General features: G+C 42.0%; 1 protein-coding gene across 3 annotated transcripts in view; it reads left to right on the top strand.

Moving 5' to 3' along the window:
- The window catches only part of KATNAL2 (katanin catalytic subunit A1 like 2), a 78795-nt gene that overhangs the window by 48358 nt on the left and 7742 nt on the right, over positions 1-22695 (top strand). For all 3 annotated transcript variants that reach the window (XM_044774677.2, XM_014841299.3, XM_044774678.2), the window contains 6 exons: positions 68-145; positions 3026-3124; positions 5208-5271; positions 5469-5587; positions 10326-10417; positions 12617-12727. In XM_044774677.2, coding sequence (XP_044630612.1) covers positions 68-145; positions 3026-3124; positions 5208-5271; positions 5469-5587; positions 10326-10417; positions 12617-12727 — 563 coding nt within the window. The remainder of the gene's footprint in view (positions 1-67; positions 146-3025; positions 3125-5207; positions 5272-5468; positions 5588-10325; positions 10418-12616; positions 12728-22695) is intronic.

The following is a 22695-nucleotide window of genomic DNA, read 5'->3' as shown; positions in this document are numbered from 1 at the left end:
TGCCCTGTTTTTCTCCCTGAATTATGGAGCAATATTGTAACGTGAGGCTTTCTGTTCCCGTCCCCAGGAACGACTGCTGAAGCCTCTGAGTGCATTTATTGGCATGAACAGTGAGATGCGAGAACTGGCAGCCGTGGTGAGCCGGGTAAGATCTGATATTCAATTCACAAATTTACGGAGGCGGATTGGGGCTCCTGGAGCATTGCGGGCTGCTTCTTTTATTAATAACAATAAATATGATCATTTATTTATAAAGTGCCCCCACTTGCGAAGGCACTCATATTGTTTAGAGGCACAATAATGCATGATAAATAAATTATAGAATCATAAAATTACAATATAAAAAGCCCACCAGCTCACTATAGAGGCCAAGAAAACCAAAAGAGAAAAAGCCTTGGAGAGGAAGGGACAGGTGAAAGGTTTTAGAGCAGAGCCTAGAGTCAAGGAAAGAAGCCTCTTAGGGCAGGAAAGAGCATGTCTGCGTCTTGTTTAAACAGTCAAAGCCTAGAAATAGAGATGTCAGGAGCCGATGATCGCATAATTGGAAATTTCCATAAAACACAAGATTACTAGGAAATATCTTACCATCCAGACTACTGAGTTTTCAAGCTCTCCCCCAGATTCTAAAGGCAGTGCAGTCTAATGGTTAACGACCCAGGCTCTGGGATTGGTTGGCCTGGATTTGATTTCTAGATCCTCCTCTTTCTTGCTGAGTGACTTTGGGCAAGTTCCTTGGGAATAGAATAGATTCCTGAGTTAGAACATACTTTTCTGATATCCAGAGATCTCATATTTAATGAAAGACTGAAACCTAGGCATGCTAAGAACGATATTTATAATGATCCCCACAATGCACAGATACTCTGAGGTAAGGAAGGGTCCCCTAGCCTCTCTGTTCAGTTCAGCAGCTGTTTACTGCACGCCTATTATGTGTCAAGGGTGTGCTGGGGGCTGGAGACACAAAGGGGAATGAATCAGACATAGTCACTGCCCGAAAAAGTTTCTCATCCCACGGGCAAGGTGCACTCTGATAGCATAAAGGAGAAGTATTTTGCACCAAAAGGTGGGGAAGGTGTCAGGGAAGAAGATACGCAGGAAACTGTTATGTGACAAAGAGTAGAAAAGGGAGAGTGGAGGTATTCTGGAGGTGTATGTACCTGTGAAATTGTATGGCTTGTGCAGGGTTTCTACTGAGCCAAGTAAGGTGCAAGGAGTGGTGGGAAAGGGGGCGGGAGAGAGAGACCAGGCTCCTGAGTAAGGGCTCTGTGAACAGGATCCAGGGCTGGGGACCAGCCTGTAGGAGATGGGCATCTTTGACAGGTGCCCATTGGGAGAGTGGAAAGATCCAATGTGCTTTTAGATAGCGTGTTCTAATGACAGTGTGGTGGGTGACTGTCAAAGAAATGAGATAGGCAGACCAGCTCTGGAGTTATCACCAGTGAGAGAGGCTGAGGGATTGAGCCAGGCTGTGGTCACTGGGATGCATAAGAGAGCAGAGAAAAATATTTTTTATACACACAAAAGTCAATAGTTACATTACTGTTTTTGCAAAAGGATAACATGACTAGTGATGATAGAGTTGTAGAGAGGAAGTGGCCTGAAATGATTCCATCTGGAAACCTTTCTATAGAACTCCAGGCTCTGCTTGAATGCTTACGGTGATGGGGAGCTCCCCATCTCATGAGGCAGTCCTATTGAGTTCTGACTGATAACTTTTGATTGATGTAAGGAGGAACTATCTGTCGGGAAATTAAACACGACCATATGGAACTCAATGTCAACTCTAGAAGAGGGCAAGAAATACTGCTATTATCTATGGATGCTTTGACTTCCAAGGGAGATGAATCCCTATTATGTGTGAAGCTTTTCCTAAGAATGTGTGGTAATAAGAATGTGAGTGGCTGGTGGGCCAGCACGCAAATCCATCCTTTAAAGACAGGCTGAGTTTCTCCAAGATTTTGGGAGACTGAGTCCTTTCTCTGTCATTCCATCCAGGAATGGATCGTGCATATTATGCACTGCCAAAATCACTTGTATAAATAGTTTCTCTAAAAGAAATTGTCACCTGTGGTGGAGGGACCTGGGAGGATGGGGGACAGGAGCGGAAGCATAATATCTCACCAGTATTTTAAAAATGTATTTTTATATTTTTGTACCGTGTGCGTGTATTACTTATTTAAAAATTAAATAAATACAAAAATATTTTCCAGATTGTTCTCTAGTCACTCAGAATGACTTTGGAAAGGAGGCTTTCTTTCTTTCTTTCTTTTTTTGATGTGGCATCTAGATTTTCAGTTTGCCTGAAACAGCTCCTACTGAGAAAGGCCCCTGAGTGACTGTTCTGAGGCGTCTTGTGAAATTGAAGTTTGGAAACTGTAAATTAGTTATCAGTAAAAGCTACCTTAATTGATTACCCTGGATGGTTGCCACAGGGCTCTACTCTGAGACGGGAAAACTGCACTTCTGCCTGGTTCTTGGCTTCTTTGAATTTCGTAGAAGCAATTGTTCCTGATGGAAGTAGGCAGCGATCACCAGGGAAAAAAAAAGAAATTGGTTTCAGAGGAGCATTATTTCTTTTATGCAACAAATTAAGAAAGTGTTTGCGAGATCAAGGAGCGAGAGAGAGGCCAGGCACCAGCTAGGAACCATGTTTCGCGGTAAAAGCTAATGTAATTTGAAGGCATGTTCTGTAGCTCCTCTGATGAGGGTCGTAAATCAGTCTGGTTTGCTATTGACTGAAGGCAGGTACAGTCCATTGTTAGGAGATTTTTTTTCTTCCCCCTAAAAGTACCATATTATATCATCAATATCTTCTTTAGGGAAAAATCACTGAATATTTTCACAGCATCCCTTTAGTGAACTAGCCCCAAATTACAGTGTGTATATATACATATATCTAATACGAAAAGTTTTATCACCAGCACTTTATGTCCTTTTGTAAGTCAAGTCTTTTGCTGCTCCTGTGTTTATTACAGCTGTGGAGGAAAACATTAGTTTTAACAAAATGATCAAACGTGCATTGCAGGACATCTATCTCCATAATCCAAACATAAAGTGGAGTGACATTATTGGACTCGATGCAGCCAAGCAGTTAGTCAAAGAAGCTGTCGTGTATCCTATAAGGGTAAGGACGGGGAGCCTCTCGGGAGCTGTTTCTGTTCATTATCCATCGGACAAGCTGTATGTCACGTACCCATCAGGAAGAGAAGGGGAGGATGATTTTCTGTCCACAAGTTAACTTTTTGTCTGTGTCTCAATACTTTGTCAACACTGGAGGACCAAGGCCAGTCCATCCTAGGTAATTTGAAATCATGTTACATATTGGTTCAAGGCAGGTGTCTGCTCTAAGTGATAATTTAAGATCTAGACTCTGTAGTATATATGATTTGTCAGTTACTATAGATTGGTTCAAATAAGCCTGCCTCCCTAAAAATATACTTATAGTAGAAATGCCTCCCGTAGGAGAGGGCCTCTCACTTTGTTTCCATAGCTCTTCCCCTCCCCCCGCCCCCACCATCTGGGGCTTTGCTTTTGGCTGGTTGTAAAGGCTAGACCGCCCCTCCCAGGGCACTGGACGATAGCGCCAGCATGTTACACTCATTGCTTATTCCCGACAAGCCTTAGTGCAGAGTGGCTCACTAAACAGCAAGAAAAATAGAAAAACAAGACTCTTCCTCTTTGGTTTACGAATGTGATGATGAGAAGGTCAGTGTATCACATAGCTTTTGCTGTGTAACAGACCATCCCAAAACTTAGTGCCTTAAAACAACAATCATTTATTTGTTTGTGATTCTGTGGGTAGGCAGTTTGGGCTGGGCTCAGCTGGGCCAGCTCATCTCTTTTCCACGTGATGTTGGCTGGGCTCACTCATACATCTGGGGCATCAGCCAGGGTGGCTGGAAAAGATGGAGAGGCTGGGAAAGCTGGGACAAACAAGACAGCTGAGGTCTCTCTCCAAGTGCCTCTCATCCTCTAGTGGACAAGCCCGGTCTTGTCCACATGGTGGCAGAGACTTCCCAGACAGATGCAAGAAAGGGCAGGTCCTAATCCATGAGCATTTCCCATGTCTCTTCTTATACTTCTCATATTTGCTAGTCTTATATTTTCAAATCTCTTCTTATATTTGCTAATGTCCCTTTGGCCAAAGTCACAAGGCCAAGCCCAGATTCAAGTGGTGGAGAAATAGGCTGTGCCTCTTGGTAGAAGGAGCTGCAAATAATTTGTGGCCATTTTCCGTAATCTCCCTCAGTTGGGATTACAAATTTATTTTATTGAATAACCTACTTATTCTTACCACAGAGCCCATGGAGCCCTTGATTTTGGGATGCTTCTATTCTAATGAGACAAAATCAATAAATTTGGATTGTCTTTTCCCCCTTTCTTCCTGTGTTCAAACATGGGGGTAAGAACTATACTGGTGTTCAGAAGTAGTAGAAATTTACTCACCATTTCCTCTATGTGGCTCTACAGTTGAAGACTTCTAGAAAGGATAGAACATCTCATTGAAACTCTCTGGATGTGTTATCTCCACGATATTATAAATTCTGTATGTGATGGCATTGAGATTTTGACATTAGTATCAGCAAGAAACTAATAGCTAGTTATAATTTTATTATTATTTTTCCTTCTCCCTTGTTCTCTACCAACCCCACCCACCCTCCAGATTGTTTGAATTTGAACTAACAGGACAGACTTATTGAAGTCCATCACGTCCTGTGGGAGTCAGGGTCTCACAATGCGTTCAGCAGCGAGTGTTCCCACCTTCGAAACCAGGCTTCCCCATAGCTTTGTGCTTTGTGCATACACCTTCATTTATTGGTTCCAGCATTCCTCTTAAAGTTCGTCCCTGCTTTAGGACATTTGAAAGATTGCCAAATGCTCTGAATATGCAACTCTTGGGGGAAATGATGCCATGTATGTAAGAAATAACCATTGTAATGGAGAGGAAGAGTACCTACATATGCCTTTCTTTTCCTTAAAAAATTCCTCCCTTAAAAAGCCACAAAAATCAAGCCACACATTCCTATCAAGTGTGAAAGTAAAATTGGGATAGATAATATATATATAGAAGCAGGTGGCCTTAAAAAAGGAAGACCTGACTCTTAGCGTTGTGCTGTTTCATGCCAGCATCACTGGCTGGCCTGTGCTAAGGGTGTGTAGGCTGGCGTACTGACACCAAAGCTCATCGTTGTTCCTTTTACCTGTAGTACCCACAGCTGTTCACGGGAATTCTTTCTCCCTGGAAAGGACTGCTGCTCTACGGCCCTCCAGGTAAACGAGTCTTCCTGTTTGGGTCCTGATATTAAGTGGGTATGCAGAGGACGGGCCGCCCCGTCTGTCCTCACTTCAGGTCGGGGCAAGTGAGAGCTGAGTCACCACCTCCTTTGTCTCTTGTGAGAGTGACTTCTGCCTGTCAGCAGAGGAATGGACTTCAAGTGCCGCTCACATTTATCCACCTGTGTCTCTAGGTACGGGAAAGACTTTACTGGCCAAAGCTGTGGCCACAGAATGCAAAACAACCTTCTTCAACATTTCTGCATCTACCATTGTCAGCAAATGGAGAGGGGATTCAGAAAAGCTTGTTCGGGTAGGAATTCTTGATCTGGATTTTTAAGAATAAGTTCCAGCAGAATACAGTGGTAGAAAATGATGTTAGACCTTAATTGTTTTTAAGTGATTTATGTGTTAGAATTTATCCTGGATCTTGATTACCAAAGGCTGGGAGATGGATTGGCTGCTGTATGCAGATATTAATCATGTCCCATCAGCAAAACATGAGCTCCCTTCCTTTGGGAATTTGACTAACAGGTTTTTTAATTTTTTTTTTTTTAGGAAGATTGGCCCTGAGCTGACATCTGTGCCAATCTTCCTCTGTTTTGTATGTGGGATGCTGCCACAGCATGGTTGACAAACAGCATGTAGGTCCACGCCAGGGATCCAAACCTGTGAACCCTGGGCTGCCGAAGCAGAGTGTGTGAATTTAACTACTATGCCATTGGGCTGGCCCCAACTAACAGTTGTTTTTTGATTCATGCAACTTAGGAATGGAAGCTGGGAAAAAATTGTCCTAAAATGACCTATTTTTTCCTTCATTCCAGAAGCATTTATTATTAAGCATATACAGTATATTCAGTTAATGTTTGTTGAGAGGCTACCACTGTATCCTAGTCCTTATAACTAGATACTGTAAGGAAGAATCTAGAAACGTAAAACTTCATTATTCTTTCAGATGCCCTGTGGCACTTTCCTCCACAGGGCCCATAGCCTATAGGGGTTTTTTTGTTCCCTGAAGAGATCATTTCCACCTTTACAAAATCTCCTTCACAGGCCACGGTGTATTTTATATTGTAAAATTTTCCTATATCATCCGGTCACCTTATGAGAACACCTACTGTGATTTATGCCTCAGTGTAAGCTGGGGAGTCCTTCTCAGAAACCCTGTCAAACTGTTACACTCTGTAGGATGACTGATAAGTGATTGATACTAAGTGAGTATAAACACTATATATTTTCTGAAAAGAAATTCCTCAAAAATATTATGCTTAAAATACATTCCCTCGGATGTCTCATTTTAAAAACATTATGGCTTATTTGGAAGGTATAATAGAATATTTTTAAAGGATTGATTTACCTAAAATAACCTAGGACTTATTACTTCGATATTGTTCTCAAGCTGTTTCAAATGTGTACATTTTTATAAATTCTTATCGCTCCTTCAGGATCGCAATTCGTGGAAATCTGTGTGACATCTTTTGTTTCTTTGTTCTTCATCTTGAGGCTGACTCAGTGCCAGGTCCAAAGATGGGGCTTGAATTTCACTGCTCCTAAATTTGTGAGTTCCATGTGATTCTAGTTTCAGCTAATTGAAATCCAACTAACTAGAATGCTTATCAGCCTGAAGACTTTTGTTTTAAACCTTCCATTGCTGTGTGCTAAGAACAATAAAGCTCTTACAGGATGCCCGCAGAGTCAGTGTAGCTTCATCTCCTGTCGTGACAAGTGGTGTTGAGAGCTATGAACACAAGACACCGCAAGGTGCTCAGAGAAAGGTTACGTCATGTTCCCTGGACGGGACTGACCCACACAGAAGAGCAAATTCAGCTATTTTCTGAATATTCTTAATAAACGTTGAAACTAAGTGGATTTCTTGTTTCATGTTGAATAGCCGGAGAAGTCCTTGAACAAAAACTCTCTATTCTGTGAGAGCAATTTACTGAACTGGAGTTTTCCTCTGCTTCAGTGTTATTTTGTTAGAATTCTAAGAATGAGGAAATTTCTCCCCTTCCTTTACAGTATATTTAAAAAGTAACTAGTCTTTTTGAAAAAAAAAAATAGTACAAAGGGTATATAGACCCGTGAGCCCTCTCCCCAGAGGCAGCTACTACAGTTGCTGGTGTAGCTATCCAAAACATTTCTCTATATCTAGAGAACCCCTGGTGGGCTAGTGGTTAAAATTTGGTGCTTTCACTGCCTGCCAGGCTTAATTTCTGGGTCAGGGAACCACACCACCTCTCTGTTGGTTGTCACATTGTGGTGGTTGCTGTGATGCTGAAAGTTATACCACTGGTATTTCAAATACCAGCAAGGCCACCCATGGCAGACAGGTTTCAGAGGAGCTTCCTGATGAAGAGACGAGGAAGCAGGACCTGGCCACCCACTTCTGAAAAATTGCCCAAGAAAACCCATGAATAGCAGCGGAGCATTTTCTGATATAGCACAGGGGGGTGAGAGGATGGCACAAAGACGGGGCAGGGTTCCACTCTGCTGTACACGGGGTCGCTGGGAGTCAGAATCCACTACGTGGCCCTAACAACAAAAACATTAACAGCAACAACTGAATCTATGTCTCATTTTCTTTTTAAACACAGTAGAAACATACAACACAAACCCTTCCGTACTTTGTGTTTTTTCTTCCACACTTAACAATATAACTTGGATATTCCACACTATTGTAGACAGAGTATATTTTTTATATGTTTGCATAGCCTTTCATCGCATGGGTGTGTCCCCAAATGTATTTAACCAGGCTTTTCTTAGTAGACATTTAGGTTGCTTCCAGTGTCTTGCTGTTATGAACAAAGCTACAGTGAACAGTCTTACTACATGCGTCTTGGCATATATCATAGTGTAGGACAATTTCTTTGAAGTAGACTTGCTGGGTCGGAGGGAATGAAAATCACTGATTGCCAAATTGCCTGCCCACAAGGTTGCACCAGCTTACACTTCTCTCAACGGTGTGTGTGTTTGCTCCCCACACCCTGGCCAACACTGCATAGTACCCAAATTTAAAATCCTCTGCCAATCTCATAGTGAAAGTAATATGTCAGTGCTCAAATATGCATTTCTTTAATTCTGATTGAACTTGTACATCTTTTTACAGGTTTAAAAAATATTTATATTTCTTTTTTTCTGTGAAATGCATTTTTATTTTGGATGTTTAAAGAAATAATTCCAGAGGATAACAACCTCCGCTAACCTTGAAGGATCTCATCTCATACCCTTTCAGAAATTACTTAATTTTCTCAGCTCTTGGAAAGATCCTTGCCTGGAAAATCTTGGTCAGGCTATCAAGCTCCTGACTGTGAAGCTTTCAGATAAAGAAAAGTCTTCAGGACCTTCCCCTAAATCAGAGAAGCTTTCCTACCATTTGTTTCTCTTTCTATTCCAATTAAAGAGTTATTTATAGGGAGCCCTTGGGTCCCCCCTCCCCTCCTAATGTTCTTGCCTCTTAGGAGTTGATGCTATTGAATAGTTGAGTGGTCTCTTTAGCAAATGTACACACCTGTTGGTGCTTACATCTTTCAACACCCCCCTGCCCAATTGTATGATTAACTTCCTCCAAGTACTTTTGAAAATTTTAGACTAATGCTTCCAGAGCACTCACCCAGGATTCTGTACATTCTCTGGCAGTGGGAAGAGCAGCGGCATGGTCAATATGGAGACATAGGCCCCAGATGTGGTTCTTCTTTCAACTGGATGTTTAGTTTTGTCCTGCCCCTTGGTCTCTCTGCACCTTAGGGAGCTCCTTAAAAAGTGTACAGTTCTAATATTCCATTTTTCATTGGGTAGATTGCTGCTGTTGTAATCATCCTTAATATCAGGTATATTTGGCCTTTTCTTTTTGTGACAAGGAAGACAAGGTATCTGCTTCTAATGAGGTGATCTCTATTGTGTCTAAAAGGCATTTGTGATGAGTGTCCCAGCATTGACACTGTTCTCTCAGTTCATTAGGCTGAGCCAATTGTCTTGGCCGAATGGAATAGGATTCTGTACAGGGAAATACTTGAGCATGAGCGTGGATGCACCACACACACGCGAGCAGTGGTGAAGGTGAGCACCTCGCCATTCAGCGATGGGGAGATCTGTGAGCGACAACCTGCCGCTGCTCGTGGAAACCACCATCTGGCCTTTCCTGAGCCCTTCCCCTCTTAGTTGTTCTGTGATGCCCTGCTAGCACTAAGTGACACGGAGAATAAATCCCCTATGCCTATTAAAGAACCTCTATCCTTTTCTAAATCTCTCCTGTTTTCTCCGATCAACCAGTGAAGAATTGTATATGGTGCTCAAGAGATCAGTTTCAGCGTTAAAAAAAAAAAGGCTTTTGTTTTTTATACTCTTTTCATCACGACCGCATCTCCCTTTAGAGCTCTTTATTTTGTTTTTATATGTCTGTTCTTTTGCTGCTTGCTTTCCTGTTCTTGTTCAGTCTATAATATTTTATTCTGGAATGGAACGTTTTATTCGATCAGGGATTGCCTTTAAGTACCTGAACCTATTAAATGACAGTGTTGAGGTGGTGGGGGGACCCCATGGAGTAATTTGGGGAGCAGAGAGGAGCAAAATTCTTTAGTCTTGTACTCGTGACTGGAACCTATCCTTTGCCTACAATTCCTCCTTCTGAGAATAACTCTCCCATTGTCTCTAAGGTTAAGGGAAAATCATCAAATGATTTTACATATGCCAAGGCTTTTGTGTCCGATGGAACATGTTATCGGCAGGGGTCTCTGGGATTAACTAACCCACTGAAAGCTTGGTAACTGAGTTTTGTCTTAAGCTTTCTCGCTTATGATTAGTAACCTTGAGCTAACCACTTACTCTGGCTCTAATTTTACCAAATGATAAATGGAAATAATTGGACCATCCAACCCCATGGGGTGGTGCTAGAGAGAAATAATTGTAACAATTACAAAGTTATTGTGAAATAACAGAGTGCAGCATAAATGCTTAATATTGCAGCCATCCTAAACTTTTGATCTCTGGGAGCATCTGAGAACTTTAATGTAAGTATATGAATTTGACCATGTGGTTGCTTTTCTCCCACCCAGGTGTTATTTGAACTTGCCCGCTATCACGCCCCCTCCACCATCTTCCTGGACGAGCTGGAGTCAGTGATGAGTCAGAGAGGCACGGCTCCCGGGTAACAGACAGGGGTTTTTTTTTTGGCATCACTTCTCCCCTCTTGTAAGTGTGTTTGATGGTCGGAAGCCCATCGACATTTACCAGCAGAATGAGCCTATTAATAAGCCCACAAATTTTCTGCAGACACATGGAAAGGTCTTTAAATTAGATCCTGTTAACTGAATAGCTGATTTAAGTAGTTTTTATAACCGGAGGAAATGTCATCCTCCCTTCCCCACAGAGTGGTTCTCAGGCCTGAAGATCGCCCAGCCCCACGATCCCAGGCTGCCATAACGGTCCTGCCGGCTCAAAATAGCCACCTGTGACCACCTCCTCTGGAGCCAGGGGTGCTGCCTGTGGGGAATGGGACTGCAAAGGGCTAGGTCCCAAGAGGAAGTCCTTGACAAAGTGTGTGGGGTCAGGGAAGCCACCGGTTCTCTGTGACATCGGGTTGTGGCTCAGCCTGTCCGATTTTTAATATGTCACGTATGTTATCTCTAAAGATTAAGTGTCCAGTAATGTCCGAAGCAGGAAAGAACACATCTCAGACTGTAATAAACCTTGTGTGTGTGTGTGTGTTTTAAGAACGCCTGTCTGTCTTCATCAGGGATAGTTTTCTTTGAAACTTTTTACTAGACTTGGTACCCCTGGCTTGAAAGCACAGGTCCCCAGGAAATCTCAACACAGCTGCATTTGTTAATGGCCTCTAATGGTCTCTCATCAAGACAGAACTAATAGTAATAATTAAATGATTAGCTTGTTGGAAGTACAGCTAGGAATTAATTTCTGAAATTTTACTTATTGAAAACCATTTTCCCAGTAGGGAAAAACAACCATCAAGTTGTACCCAAGATGCATGGGATTCATGCCGTTGATTGAAATGGGATGATTTTCATGGCTTAACGGGTGCTGGCCAGCGCAGGCTGGGGCGCTCTGCCTCTCTCTGGGGCCTGACAGGACCAGACAACTGCACAGGCGTCCAGGTGGGAATCCACCAGACCACCCTAGCAGTCATTCCTTCTGCAAAGACCTGCCCTGGCTGGCCTCCCTTACCGCAGTGACCTGTGCATGCGTTCTGACATTTGCTTTGTCTGTCTCCATCCCCAGGGTTCCCCGTAGCTTTGGTTGGGCTAACTGGGAAACTCTTCATCTCCTATCCTTGAGTGTGCTCCAGGTTTTCCACTGACTGTCAGCTTCCTTCTCTGGAACTTTGAACTTAAAACTAGACTCTTCAAAGGGTCAGAAAGTAAGGCCAGGTGCTCGGGAGACTTCCTGGGTCATATTATGTTGAAAGAATAATAATTACGAGGGAATGCCAAATAAATATATAACTCCACCGTGAGAGTGTCTTCTCTCATATGAAAAGGTAGCTGGATAGTCAGGGGCAGAGTTCCTAAAAAGACACATACCTAATTTGGGCTGCACCACATACTCGCGGAGACGAGAAGTTGAATGTCATGTTGTTCCAGAAAGGCATCTTTTGTCCTTTTAACTCGATGTGTACAAGTGAAGAGGAAGCAGAGCCTGCGGAATGCAGTCAGTGTTTAGAGCCAGTTTGCACTGTTCAGGCCTGTAGTGAGCCCCTTCTTGGTGGGAGGGTCTCTGGCAGGGGAGAGGCGAGGGGGGCAGGCTGGAAGATGAATTTGCACAGAAAACTGTCTCCAGCCCGCTGTGCAAGGAAAGCATAGTTTCCACGCATTCTCTTGCCTCATATTAGAAGAGAGTGAAACAGATTCAGTGTGGTAGTTCATCCCTCTTCTCTGACAGTTTATATCTGTCAATTATATTAAGGAAAATACTGTGTGTACAAGTACTTTCATGCCTGCTATATGAATGAAAAGGATTACCCTCAATTATGCCATTTTTAAGAAGGGTAAATGATACTGCAGGCAGACACCGCCAGGCTGCGTTTCATCTGTGAGAGGCCCTGTCCAGCCTTCAGTTACTTTCTAGTTTGCTGCCACCCTTTGGTTTTCTTTCCAGTATGATCATTATATTCATTTCCTTCCTCTCTATTCCTTTCTATGTGAAAATAGTACGAAAGTGCTTGTTTCCTGCAACTCTAGTCTGAGTGGCTCCTAGACATGAGGTAGGGAAGGGGTGAGCTGTCAGAAGGGCCCCTGTGCTGTGGTCACTGAGTCACTGTCGTGAGTGCCACTCCTGTCATGGGAGCAAAGGCTCTGCCTGGGGACAGTCTTACCTCCTTGTCCCTCTCCAGGGGAGAGCACGAAGGAAGCCTTCGGATGAAGACAGAATTACTGGTGCAGATGGATGGGCTGGCTCGCTCAGAAGATCTCGTGTTTGTCTTAGCAGCTTCTAACCTGCCATGGTAAGGGATCCAGAGTGCACACTTTGAATACATTTTCATGAGCCACTGAGCACAGATGAAGACATTATATTGACCACTTCGGGCAAAGCCTTGTTGCTTGAGTCCAGCCCTGGAAGATAAATCTGAAGCCCTTCCTGGTCCAGTCCTCAGTCCTTGCTATCCATACCATGAAAGAATCTGCCTCAATAGAAGAAACGTAGGCCAGGGCTATCACTGACAATATTTAAAATGCACATTTTGAGTTTAAGGTCAAGTTGTTTAGTATGTTAAACAGGGCTTTGGCAGAGAACTGTAAAATGCTAAAATCTCCAGGACTCAAGGAACATTCCAGAAATAATGTTTGGATTTTAACAGTATTAAAATTTAACTTTTTTTCAGTTAGGAGGAAAATCTTTAATGTTGCACAGTAAATAGGAAGCTAAATAATCTCTAATTGAAAATATAATCTACTCGCAGAGTCTTTTATTCAAACTGTATCCCAGAGTGGTTTAAGATCAATTCTAGAAGTGGCAATGGGAAATAAGAGGTGTTGACAAGGGAAAAACACTATTTACATGGAAAATATATTTAAAAAATATAATCCCTTTATAATTCCAGGAATATTTTCACAGCCATTATTTCTTTTGAGCTACAGGTAAGAGAGGAGACAGGGAAGGAAATGCTGCTCTTCCCCTTGGCAGAGGGGAACGAAGGTCAAGGGAGGTCAGTCGACCCCAAATCAACAGCTCTGCAACAGAGCTGGGAATTGTGATGCCTTCCCCCAACCCCGACCACATCCATTTCTGTTTCCACATTCAAAGATGAAATGAGAAACTCTTCTGTGGTACATGCTGATCGTCTGGGCTCCCAAAGGAGTCACTGAAAAGAGATCATGATGTTCACGCATAATCATGCGTGGTTCCACCTCTCCTCAACTTTAGGCTAAGGTGATCAGCATTTTACATTTTGAAGATACCGGTGTTTATACACAGTATTAAGTGGGGTCCAAACAGAGAACATCATTTAAGTGTGATTGTAGAATCCTCTAGAGAAAGAGTCTCTGTTCCTTTATCTATTTGAAACAGGGTTGATCACAACCGCTTTACTTTGTCCCAGGGACACTGTGAGAGTCAGCTGGGGAGGGTGTGTGAAAACTGTACAGCTTCGTGCACGGCTCTGGGACGGTCCCTGCCCCCAGGAGACTACACAGTTTCTGGAGGAATAGAGAGCCCCCGCTCCCGGCGCATGCCCAGGACTCTGTAGAGGCAGTTACTATGCGGTCGTAATTTCCCTAAGATGACCAATTTTTGGTAAGCCCTAGAAACGATGGTTCAGAGGAGCCAAAAAAATAAAGCTAGCAAACAATCCAAAATGAAAGAAGCTTAGAAGGGCTTTTCTGAAAGAGTTGCCTCTCAACACGTCAAATGGCAAAGACGTGTGCTTTTGAGCTTGGATTCGTTTATATACAGATTGCTTCGCTACAATGAACCTTGCAACCAATATGTTCTAAGCCATGCATCCTCGAGCGTTGCTGAGATTTAAAAAAATTTTTATTTTGAAAAATTCCAAGCAAACTCTGAAGAAGAGAAAAAAGCACAACGAATCCGCCATTTGTCAGCTTCAATAACTAACAATCTTGCCGAGTTGATTTCATCTATTCCTGCTCCCCATTTTTGCTGCAATATCTTAAATTACATCCCAGATTATCGTGTTATTTCTCACATAAATACGTCAGTATACGTCTTTTAAAAATAAGGACATTTTCGTACATTGCCACGATGCCATTAATACCCCCAAGAAAATTAAGATTAATTCCTTAATACCATTTAATACCCAGTTTATATTCAGATTTCCCATATTGTTCCAGAAATGTCTTTTTACAATTGGTTTACTGAACTGGTATCCAAATAAGGTTTGCATTTTGTAATTGGTTGTTCTCTTTGGTGTCTTTAATCTAGAACAGATTCCTTCCCTTTTTTTTCCCTACTTGACATGACATTGACTTGGTTGCCAGGGAAATTGTGCTGTAGAATGTCTAAACTTTCTGGATTTGGCTCATTGTATCCTCATGATTGTATTTAGCTCGTTCTTCTTACCCCTATAATTACTTTAGACTAAAAGTTAGACTGATTGGATTCAGGATCAATATAATTTTTTGGCAAACATACTTCATAGTTGATGCTGTGTACATCACATTGCATTGCATTCAGATGTATGTCATGTCCTGTTGTCCTGCTTGAGATGATGCCGGGGTTTCTCAGTGGGTTCAAGTCTGTCATCCTGGTTCCTCCACTCTATGGTTCCCATCAGTAGTTTGAGCATCCATTGATAAGTCACTTATTTCACTAGGAGTGTGACTGTATTATTCCTTCTGATTGACAGCTGGAATTATTCTGTATAATAGAACTTCTCTCATTCAAGAGGGTTATTTGGTTATCCTGAAATCTAGTTCATACTAGAAAGGTAGGATTCTTTCTTTTGGATTTTTAGAGTCATGAGTTGATGCCCTAGCAACCTCCAGTGGTAACCAACGAGTCAGTCTCTCTCTCACTATGATCTAATGACTCAGTATGACTTCATTAGTTTTTTTTTAAAAAGCTCTGTTGAGATATAACTTGCATACCACAAAATTCACCCATTTGAAGTGTACAATTCAATGGTTTTAACTATATTTATTTCATTGTACAACCATCAACACAATCAATTTTGGAACATTTTTCTTTGTCCCCCAAAGAAACTCTATACCCATTAGCAATCCCCCAGACCCCCAGCACTAGGCAATCACTAATCTATTTTCTGTTTCTATAGGTTTGCCTATTCTTATACCTACGAGTAGAATTATTATGGTAACTCTATGTTTAATCATTTAAGAAACTGCCAAACTGTTTTCCAAAGCAGCTGCATCATTTTACATTCCTTCCAGCAGTGGATGAAGTTTCCAATTTCTCCGCATCCTCATCAACACTTGTTATTATTTGTCTTTTTGACTACAGCCATCCTAGTGGATGAGAAGTGGCATCTGTAGTTTTGATTTGCGTTCCTATGGTGACTAATGATACTGAATATCTTCTCATGTGCTTATTGGCCAACTGCCTATCTTCCTTGGAGAAATGTCTTTCAAATCCTTTGTCCATTTAAATACTTGTCTTTTTATTATTGTTGTGAGATTTGTTTTATATAGTCTGTCTTTTATATGTACAAGTCCTCTGTCAGATATTTGATCTGTAGATATTTTCTCCCATTCCACGGTCACTAGTCCTTCCTTCCTCCCTCCCTCCTTCCTTCTCTCTCTTCCCTCCCTCCCTTTCTCCCTTTCTGAACTTTTTGGTTCTTCTTTCTCTCTTTCTGCCCTTGCTAAACTTCCCCTGTCAGTCCCACTTCCCAAGCCTGCAGACTCTCAGAAGACCTTGTAACTGGTTATTCTACAGCAGCGCTGTCTAAAAGAAGTATAATGTGAGCCATACGTGCACTTTTAAATATTTTAGTAGCCACATTAAAAAAAATAAAAAGAAACAGATAAAATTAATTTTAACGTATTTTATTTAACCCAATATCTCCAAAAATATTATCATTTTAACATGTAATTAATATAAAAATTATTGCAATTTTTTAATTTATTTTTTTATACTAAATCTTTGAAATCTGGGGGGCCGGTCCCATGGTGGAGTGGTTAAGTTGGTGCTCTGCTTCCGCGGCCCACGGTTTCACCAGTTCGAATCCTGGGTGCAGACATGGCACCGCTCATCAAGCCACACTGAGGTGGCATCCCACATGCCACAACTAGAAGGACCCACAACTAAAAATACACCACAACTATGTGCTGGGGGGCTTTGGGAGGAAAAGGAAAAATAAAAAAAAAATCTTTGAAATTCAGTGTAATATTTTACACTTATGGCATATTTAATTTGGACTAGCCAATTTCAAGTGCTCAGTAGCTACATGTGGTTGGTGGCTACCATATTGGACAGTGCAGATCCAGACACTAATTTGTCTGCCCCCGTGCTGCTGTGGCAGAGATCGATAAGTACCTCCCCATATTCATTTCACCCTTCTAATTTAATAACAGAACCCCAATTGTGGAGTTCTATTTTTTAGTCTCCTCTGCTGTTAGGTGTGGCCAAGGCTAAGCTTCTTTGTTATTTTCCCAAGATGACCCAGGCTCTGTTTGCACATTCTGCTCCAGACCTGGAATCAACCATTGATTCACAGAGCCCTGCTTCCCTTTAATGGGAAATGATATTTGGAGATGACAGTCTCGCAGTTAGGGCTGCTCCTGGCTACTGGGTTATAATTGCTTCTTGGCCTTTTGATTGGGCAGAGCTGGGAAATGCATTAATTTTTTTTTTCTATTGGTAAGGAGATTGGCCCTAAGCTAACATCTTTTGCCAATCTTCCTCTTTTTTTTTTTTCTCCCCAAAGCCCCAGTATATAGTTGTATATCCTAGTTGTAGGTCATTCTAGTTCCTCTATGTGGGGTGCCACCACACCATGGCTTAATGAGTGGTGTCAGGTCCGTGCCCAGGATCGGAACCAGTGAACCCTGGGCCACCGAAGCGGAGAGCGTGAACTTAACCACTTAGCCATGGGGCCTGCCCCCAGAAATGCATAATTTTAAAAAGAGGCAAATAATGAGTTTATACTAGTATTTCCCATCAAATTTAAGAGAATAAGGTTTTCAGTTAAATTATTTGATTTTAAGAGATTTTATTTTTTCCTTTTTCTCCCCAAAGCCCCCTGGTACGTAGTTGTGTATTTTCACTTGTGGGTCCTTCTAGTTGTGGTATGTGGGGACGCCGCCTCAGCATGGCCTGGTGAGCGGCACCATGTCTACACCTAGGATCCGAAATGGCGAAACCCGGGGCCGCCGAAGCGGAGTGCACAAACTTAACCACTTGGTCATGGGCCAGGCCCGAATCATTTGATTTTATATTTGTATCTTTTCTCTAATTGTGAAATATTAGTTCTTAACAACATTTACATAATTAACATTCACTTTATCCTAATATGTAAATATAGTTTATGTTTGTGTAGATAACAGAGTTTCTCAGTAATAACACCAATACTACCGTGACAGTAACATTTTGATGAGGAAAACGGCACAGATCTGGCCCAAGATGGAAGAGCTGATTCAGGGTTTCTCAACCTTAGCACTGTTGTCATTTGGGGCCAGATGACTTTTTGCTGTGAAGGGCTGTGCTGTGCATTGTATGCTGCTGAGCAGCATCTCTGGCCTCTCCACACTAGGTGCCAACAGCACCTCCCCACCTCCCCAAGATGTGACAACTGAAGTATGTCTCCAGATATTGCCAGATGTTTCCCGGGGGGCAAAATCACCCCCAGTTGAGACTCACTGGACTAATGGATGGAACTGACAGACATTATATAGAGACAGGCTGTCATGTGCTCCACAGCTAAACTCAAGGTTTTATTTTAAAACTCCATAAAATAACTGAACTTGCTTTGCTTACTCAAAAGGTCCATATGATATAATTGTTCGTGTCTTGATTTTTTTTTCTTAACAAAATATTTTGGAGATCTTTCCAAATAAGTACAGAAAGTTCTTTCTTACTCCCTTTATAGCTGCTTATGTTCCATTTTGTGCATATGATAATCTATCCCAATCACCTAATGATGGGCATTTGGGTTATTCCTACTCTTTTGCTATTAAAAATAATGCTGCAGTGAGTAACAGTGTCCATATATCACTTTGTGTATTTGCCAGTGTATCTTTGGGGTAGGTTCCTGGAAGTAGAATTGTCGTGTCAAAGGATTTTTTTTTTTGAGGAAGATTAGCCCTGAGCTAACTGCTGCCAATCCTCCTCTTTTTGCTGAGGAAGACTGGCCCTGAGCTAACATCCGTGCCCATCTTCCTCTACTTTATATGTGGGACGCCTACCACAGCATGGCTTTTCCAAGCGGTGCCATGTCCACACCCGGATCCAAACCAGCGAACCCCGGGCCACTGAAGCGGAATGTGAGAACTCAACCGCTGTGCCACTGGGCCGGCCCCATGTGTCAAAGGGTTAGTGTGCATGAAATTATAATGGAGATTGCCAAATTTCCCTCCATAGAGGTTGTATATTTTGTATTCCCACTAGAGTCCTACTTTCATTAGTTAACATTATAGTAAGAACATTTCCATCGTCATTAAATATTCGTTGAAAATTGGATTTTGTAATGGCTGCCTAAAATTCCCACATGTGAATGCACCATACCTTAGTTAGTCATTCCTTTCCTGTTGAACATATATGATGCTCCCAACTTTTCTCTATTATAAATAACACTGAAATGGACTTCCTCGAATAAAAATCTTTGACTAAAATCTGGATATTTCCCTTGGACAGATTTTTCGAAGTAGGAATACCATATCAAAGGCTTTTTAAGTCCCTGGCTACATCTCGCCCAAGTCCTCCTGTGAGGAAATAGTGTATTTTTATCAAGAATGTTGGGACTTCAGAAGAATATTGGCCTTCAGGGTCTTTATCTGATTGAAGCAGTTTGTCCTTCTGGAGGAAATAAGTAAATCATATCAAACTGTGTAAAAACCCAGTTCTAAAATCCCAAAAGAAATTCTTTTTTTTTTTTTTTTGAGGAAGATTAGCCCTGAGCTAACATCTGCTGCCAACCCTCTTCTTGCTGAGGAAGCCTGGCCCTGAGCTAACATCTGTGCCTGTCTTCCTCTACTTTATATGTGGGACGCCTGCCACAGCATGGCTTGCCAAGTGGTGCCATGCCCGCACCCAGGATCCAAGCCGGCCACCAAAGCAGAATGTGTGCACTTAACTGCTGTGCCACTGGGCCGGCCCCAACCAAAAGAAATTCTTTGATTGGGTAGTGGTAGTTCTCATTTGTAGCATCTTTCAGGGCACTAAGCTATTGTTTACTGCCTGTTAATTTATCATTTTCCCTAGACAATCCATTCTGTCTCAAAGGGGCGGCCACTTTCTCCCTTCTTATCAGTGAGATGGCATGCAGCATCTTTGTTTATTCAGTGCATCTCCTCTGAGGAGCGCCTTCCCTGGTCACTAGCATCACAGAGAGGACAAGAAGGAGGCAAGAAATAACAGCTCATCTGTGTCATTTGATGTGTAAATAAGCAACGAGAACAATAACAAATGTTGCATCTTTAATATTACCACTTAAAATAATAGCCATGGAAGAAATGTTTAGCGAGCACAATTAGGGCTAATTTGACCCGCCTCGATTGTTGAGTATTCACAAGCTCAGGCCGAGGAGTCCAGAGGGAAACTAAATACTGAACACGGCCATTAAGGCAAATGCCGTCTTTAGATGTCTATTTAACTTAATGGTAGTTTGTACAAATAAGATGTGAAAATTGTATGTGTGAAGCATGTTGAAACTCATCTTTTCCTTACTATTTGAAAAAGGTCTAGAAATTTCACTATCCCTCTTAAAAATCAGACACCTGGGATGACTAAACTCTGGATTAAAAACACCCCTAAAATCCTGATATTTAGAAGAAAGTATACGCTCCAGGAGATTTTTGCACTGGGAATGTGCAAAAATGTACCTGTGTAAACTCACCTTCCCATGTGAACTCTCCCCTGTCTGGTGTGGTATTTCTATAGAAGTGTATGCATGTGATGGAAGAGCTCAGGAGACATAACCCCAGCTCTTTCCACAATAACTCCATGCAGGTCCTGGGCTCCAGGGAGAAGCTGTGCTATCTGAGGTCTACCTTTGGGCTCATGCCTTGACTATCATCATCTTCTAGATCAACATTTCTCTAAGAGTAGTCTGCCACAGGTCAGTAAGCATTATCCAAAAAATGGGATCTAGTGGTCTACTAAGTTCAGGAGATACTGAGTTAAGGACAGTTCAACTGGTTTCCCCCATGGTAGGACTTCTCAGTGTCTTTAAGATGCTATGTGTGTTGTGACTCTCCAAGAGAAGATATGAGAAAGCAGTGATTTCCACCCTTATTGGACTCCAGAATCCTTTCCTCAGGGAGCATCTCACAAGACCAGTGTTCATTTGAAAACCCTTTGGGAAATAGTGGTTTGCATGAACTCACTCTGATCTGATGATTGCATCTTTCATTGCAATCACATTCAGTCATGCTTGCAGACTTTTTAAATCTTTTGTAGCATTTTTGTGCCTACCAGCGTCAAATTGTTTTGCCTGAAATTGCTTTTCTCCATACAGAACTTCACTATCCCATGCAATAATATCAAATCCATGATCCTGCACATGTGGTTGATATGGGATTCTGATACAACCAGGAAAGCACTGTGTGATGCAGAATTTGGTAGGTGCAATGGGGCAGGCACACGACTGACTGAGCAGGAGTTACTAGTCGTGACCTTGCCCTTGCCCCATTCACACCTTACTCTGTTTGTTCCATCAGACGTAAATCACTTCCAAGCCGGCCTACCATGGCATTACTTTTTCTTCTTAATAGGGTGCAGGTTGATGTTTGAACTATAATTTTGAAACCAAATTTTAAAAAGTATAAAATTAATATACCCATGTTATAGAAAATTTGAGAAATAGAAAAAAACTACTCATAATTTCACCACTGTGACACAAATATTTTCATCTTTGTATACACTCTCTTGGTGAAAATAGTTTGGTTATTTGTTATCATTTGTTGCCTGTGTATCATCCTGTGTCATTTTTTCCCCCAAGAAGGAATTAATTTTATCATTTTAGCTATTTAGAAAACTAATACATGTTCATTATAAAAATCACATTTCATATGCTTTGGTATTGCTTGAAAATGAACAGTCCCTACAACTGTACACACACACAACACACACACACAGAAACAAAAATGTGATCATCCTATGGATGCATGTTATTTTTTTCTATGACCTGTTTTTCTTTTCTTTCACTTATATTGTAGACAACTTTGAAAATCTACCTAATCTCATATAGAATTACATAATTTATTTGACTTTGCTTTTTCTTGAGGGTTTTAATATGGCACCAGCCTTTTGCCCCTGCTCCTTCCGCCATGACTCGGCTCCCAGCTTGGCCCCAAGGCCACTGTGAGATGAGAATGCAGTTTTCCCTTTGGTGTTTGGCTGGAGTAGGGCAGGTATCATCCCAAAGTTCTTCTGTCCTGGTAGCCCTCCTTTTCCCAGACCTTTGGCTAGGGAGAACGGGCTTTTGTCAGCGCGTGTTAGCAGGTTTCTGCAGCGCCCCACTGAGGGTATATGGGAGCCAAAGAGAAAACCCTGAGAATATTGCCATGTCATTCCTCAAGTCCTGAGATCCCAACCAGTCCTCCTCCTTCTTTCCACCTTTCAGTGTCCCCCTGTGTTTATCTGTTCCCTGATATCCAGGGATTTTGGTTGTAAGAGGGTGGATGAGAGAGGAACGGGCTACTCCATCTTGGCCAGAAGTGCAAATCCTTTGCTCATATTTTCGATTCCCTCTTTTATCTCTTTATACATCTTTCACACAATTATTTTATCCTCTGTATCAGCAGAGTCTGTTGTTAGTTATTTCTGCTGGCTCTCATTCACGGTGGTTTGTTATATGTTTCGTAATTTTAGATGATGAGTTTGCATTTAACAAGGGGGACTCTATCTGTGGGAGTCTTGCATGTGTCCCTCCAGAGAAAATTTATGTTTGACTGTGTCAGACTTTGAACCACTTTAAGATAATTTCTCAGCTTGGGGTTTCTTCGACCATGCCAACAAGGGTAGGTCTGTGGTTCTGAATGATCAGTGATGACTTTTTCACATTTTCCCACCCCAAAGTGCAAGACAGACCAATTTCCTTGGTTCCTTCCATTGCCTGTGGGGAGGTTTTTCTAACCCACCCTTCCATAGAGGATGTACCCTCTGGTTCTTTTATGTGATGGGTCTTGACTCCCCCTCTCATCTTGAATGGGCCCAAGGCTTTCTATGCTATCCCCCATGTAGACTTCCAAATCCAAACCTTTTTGTAACCAAGGGGCAAACACCCCCAAATCAGCCACAGCTTCAACTTCAACTGCCCTGTCTTGAGTTTTAGCTTCC

The sequence above is a fragment of the Equus asinus genome, chromosome 7 (genome assembly GCF_041296235.1).
Source record: "Equus asinus isolate D_3611 breed Donkey chromosome 7, EquAss-T2T_v2, whole genome shotgun sequence".
Lineage (NCBI taxonomy): Eukaryota > Metazoa > Chordata > Mammalia > Perissodactyla > Equidae > Equus > Equus asinus.
This window is presented reverse-complemented; position numbering and strand designations above follow the sequence as displayed.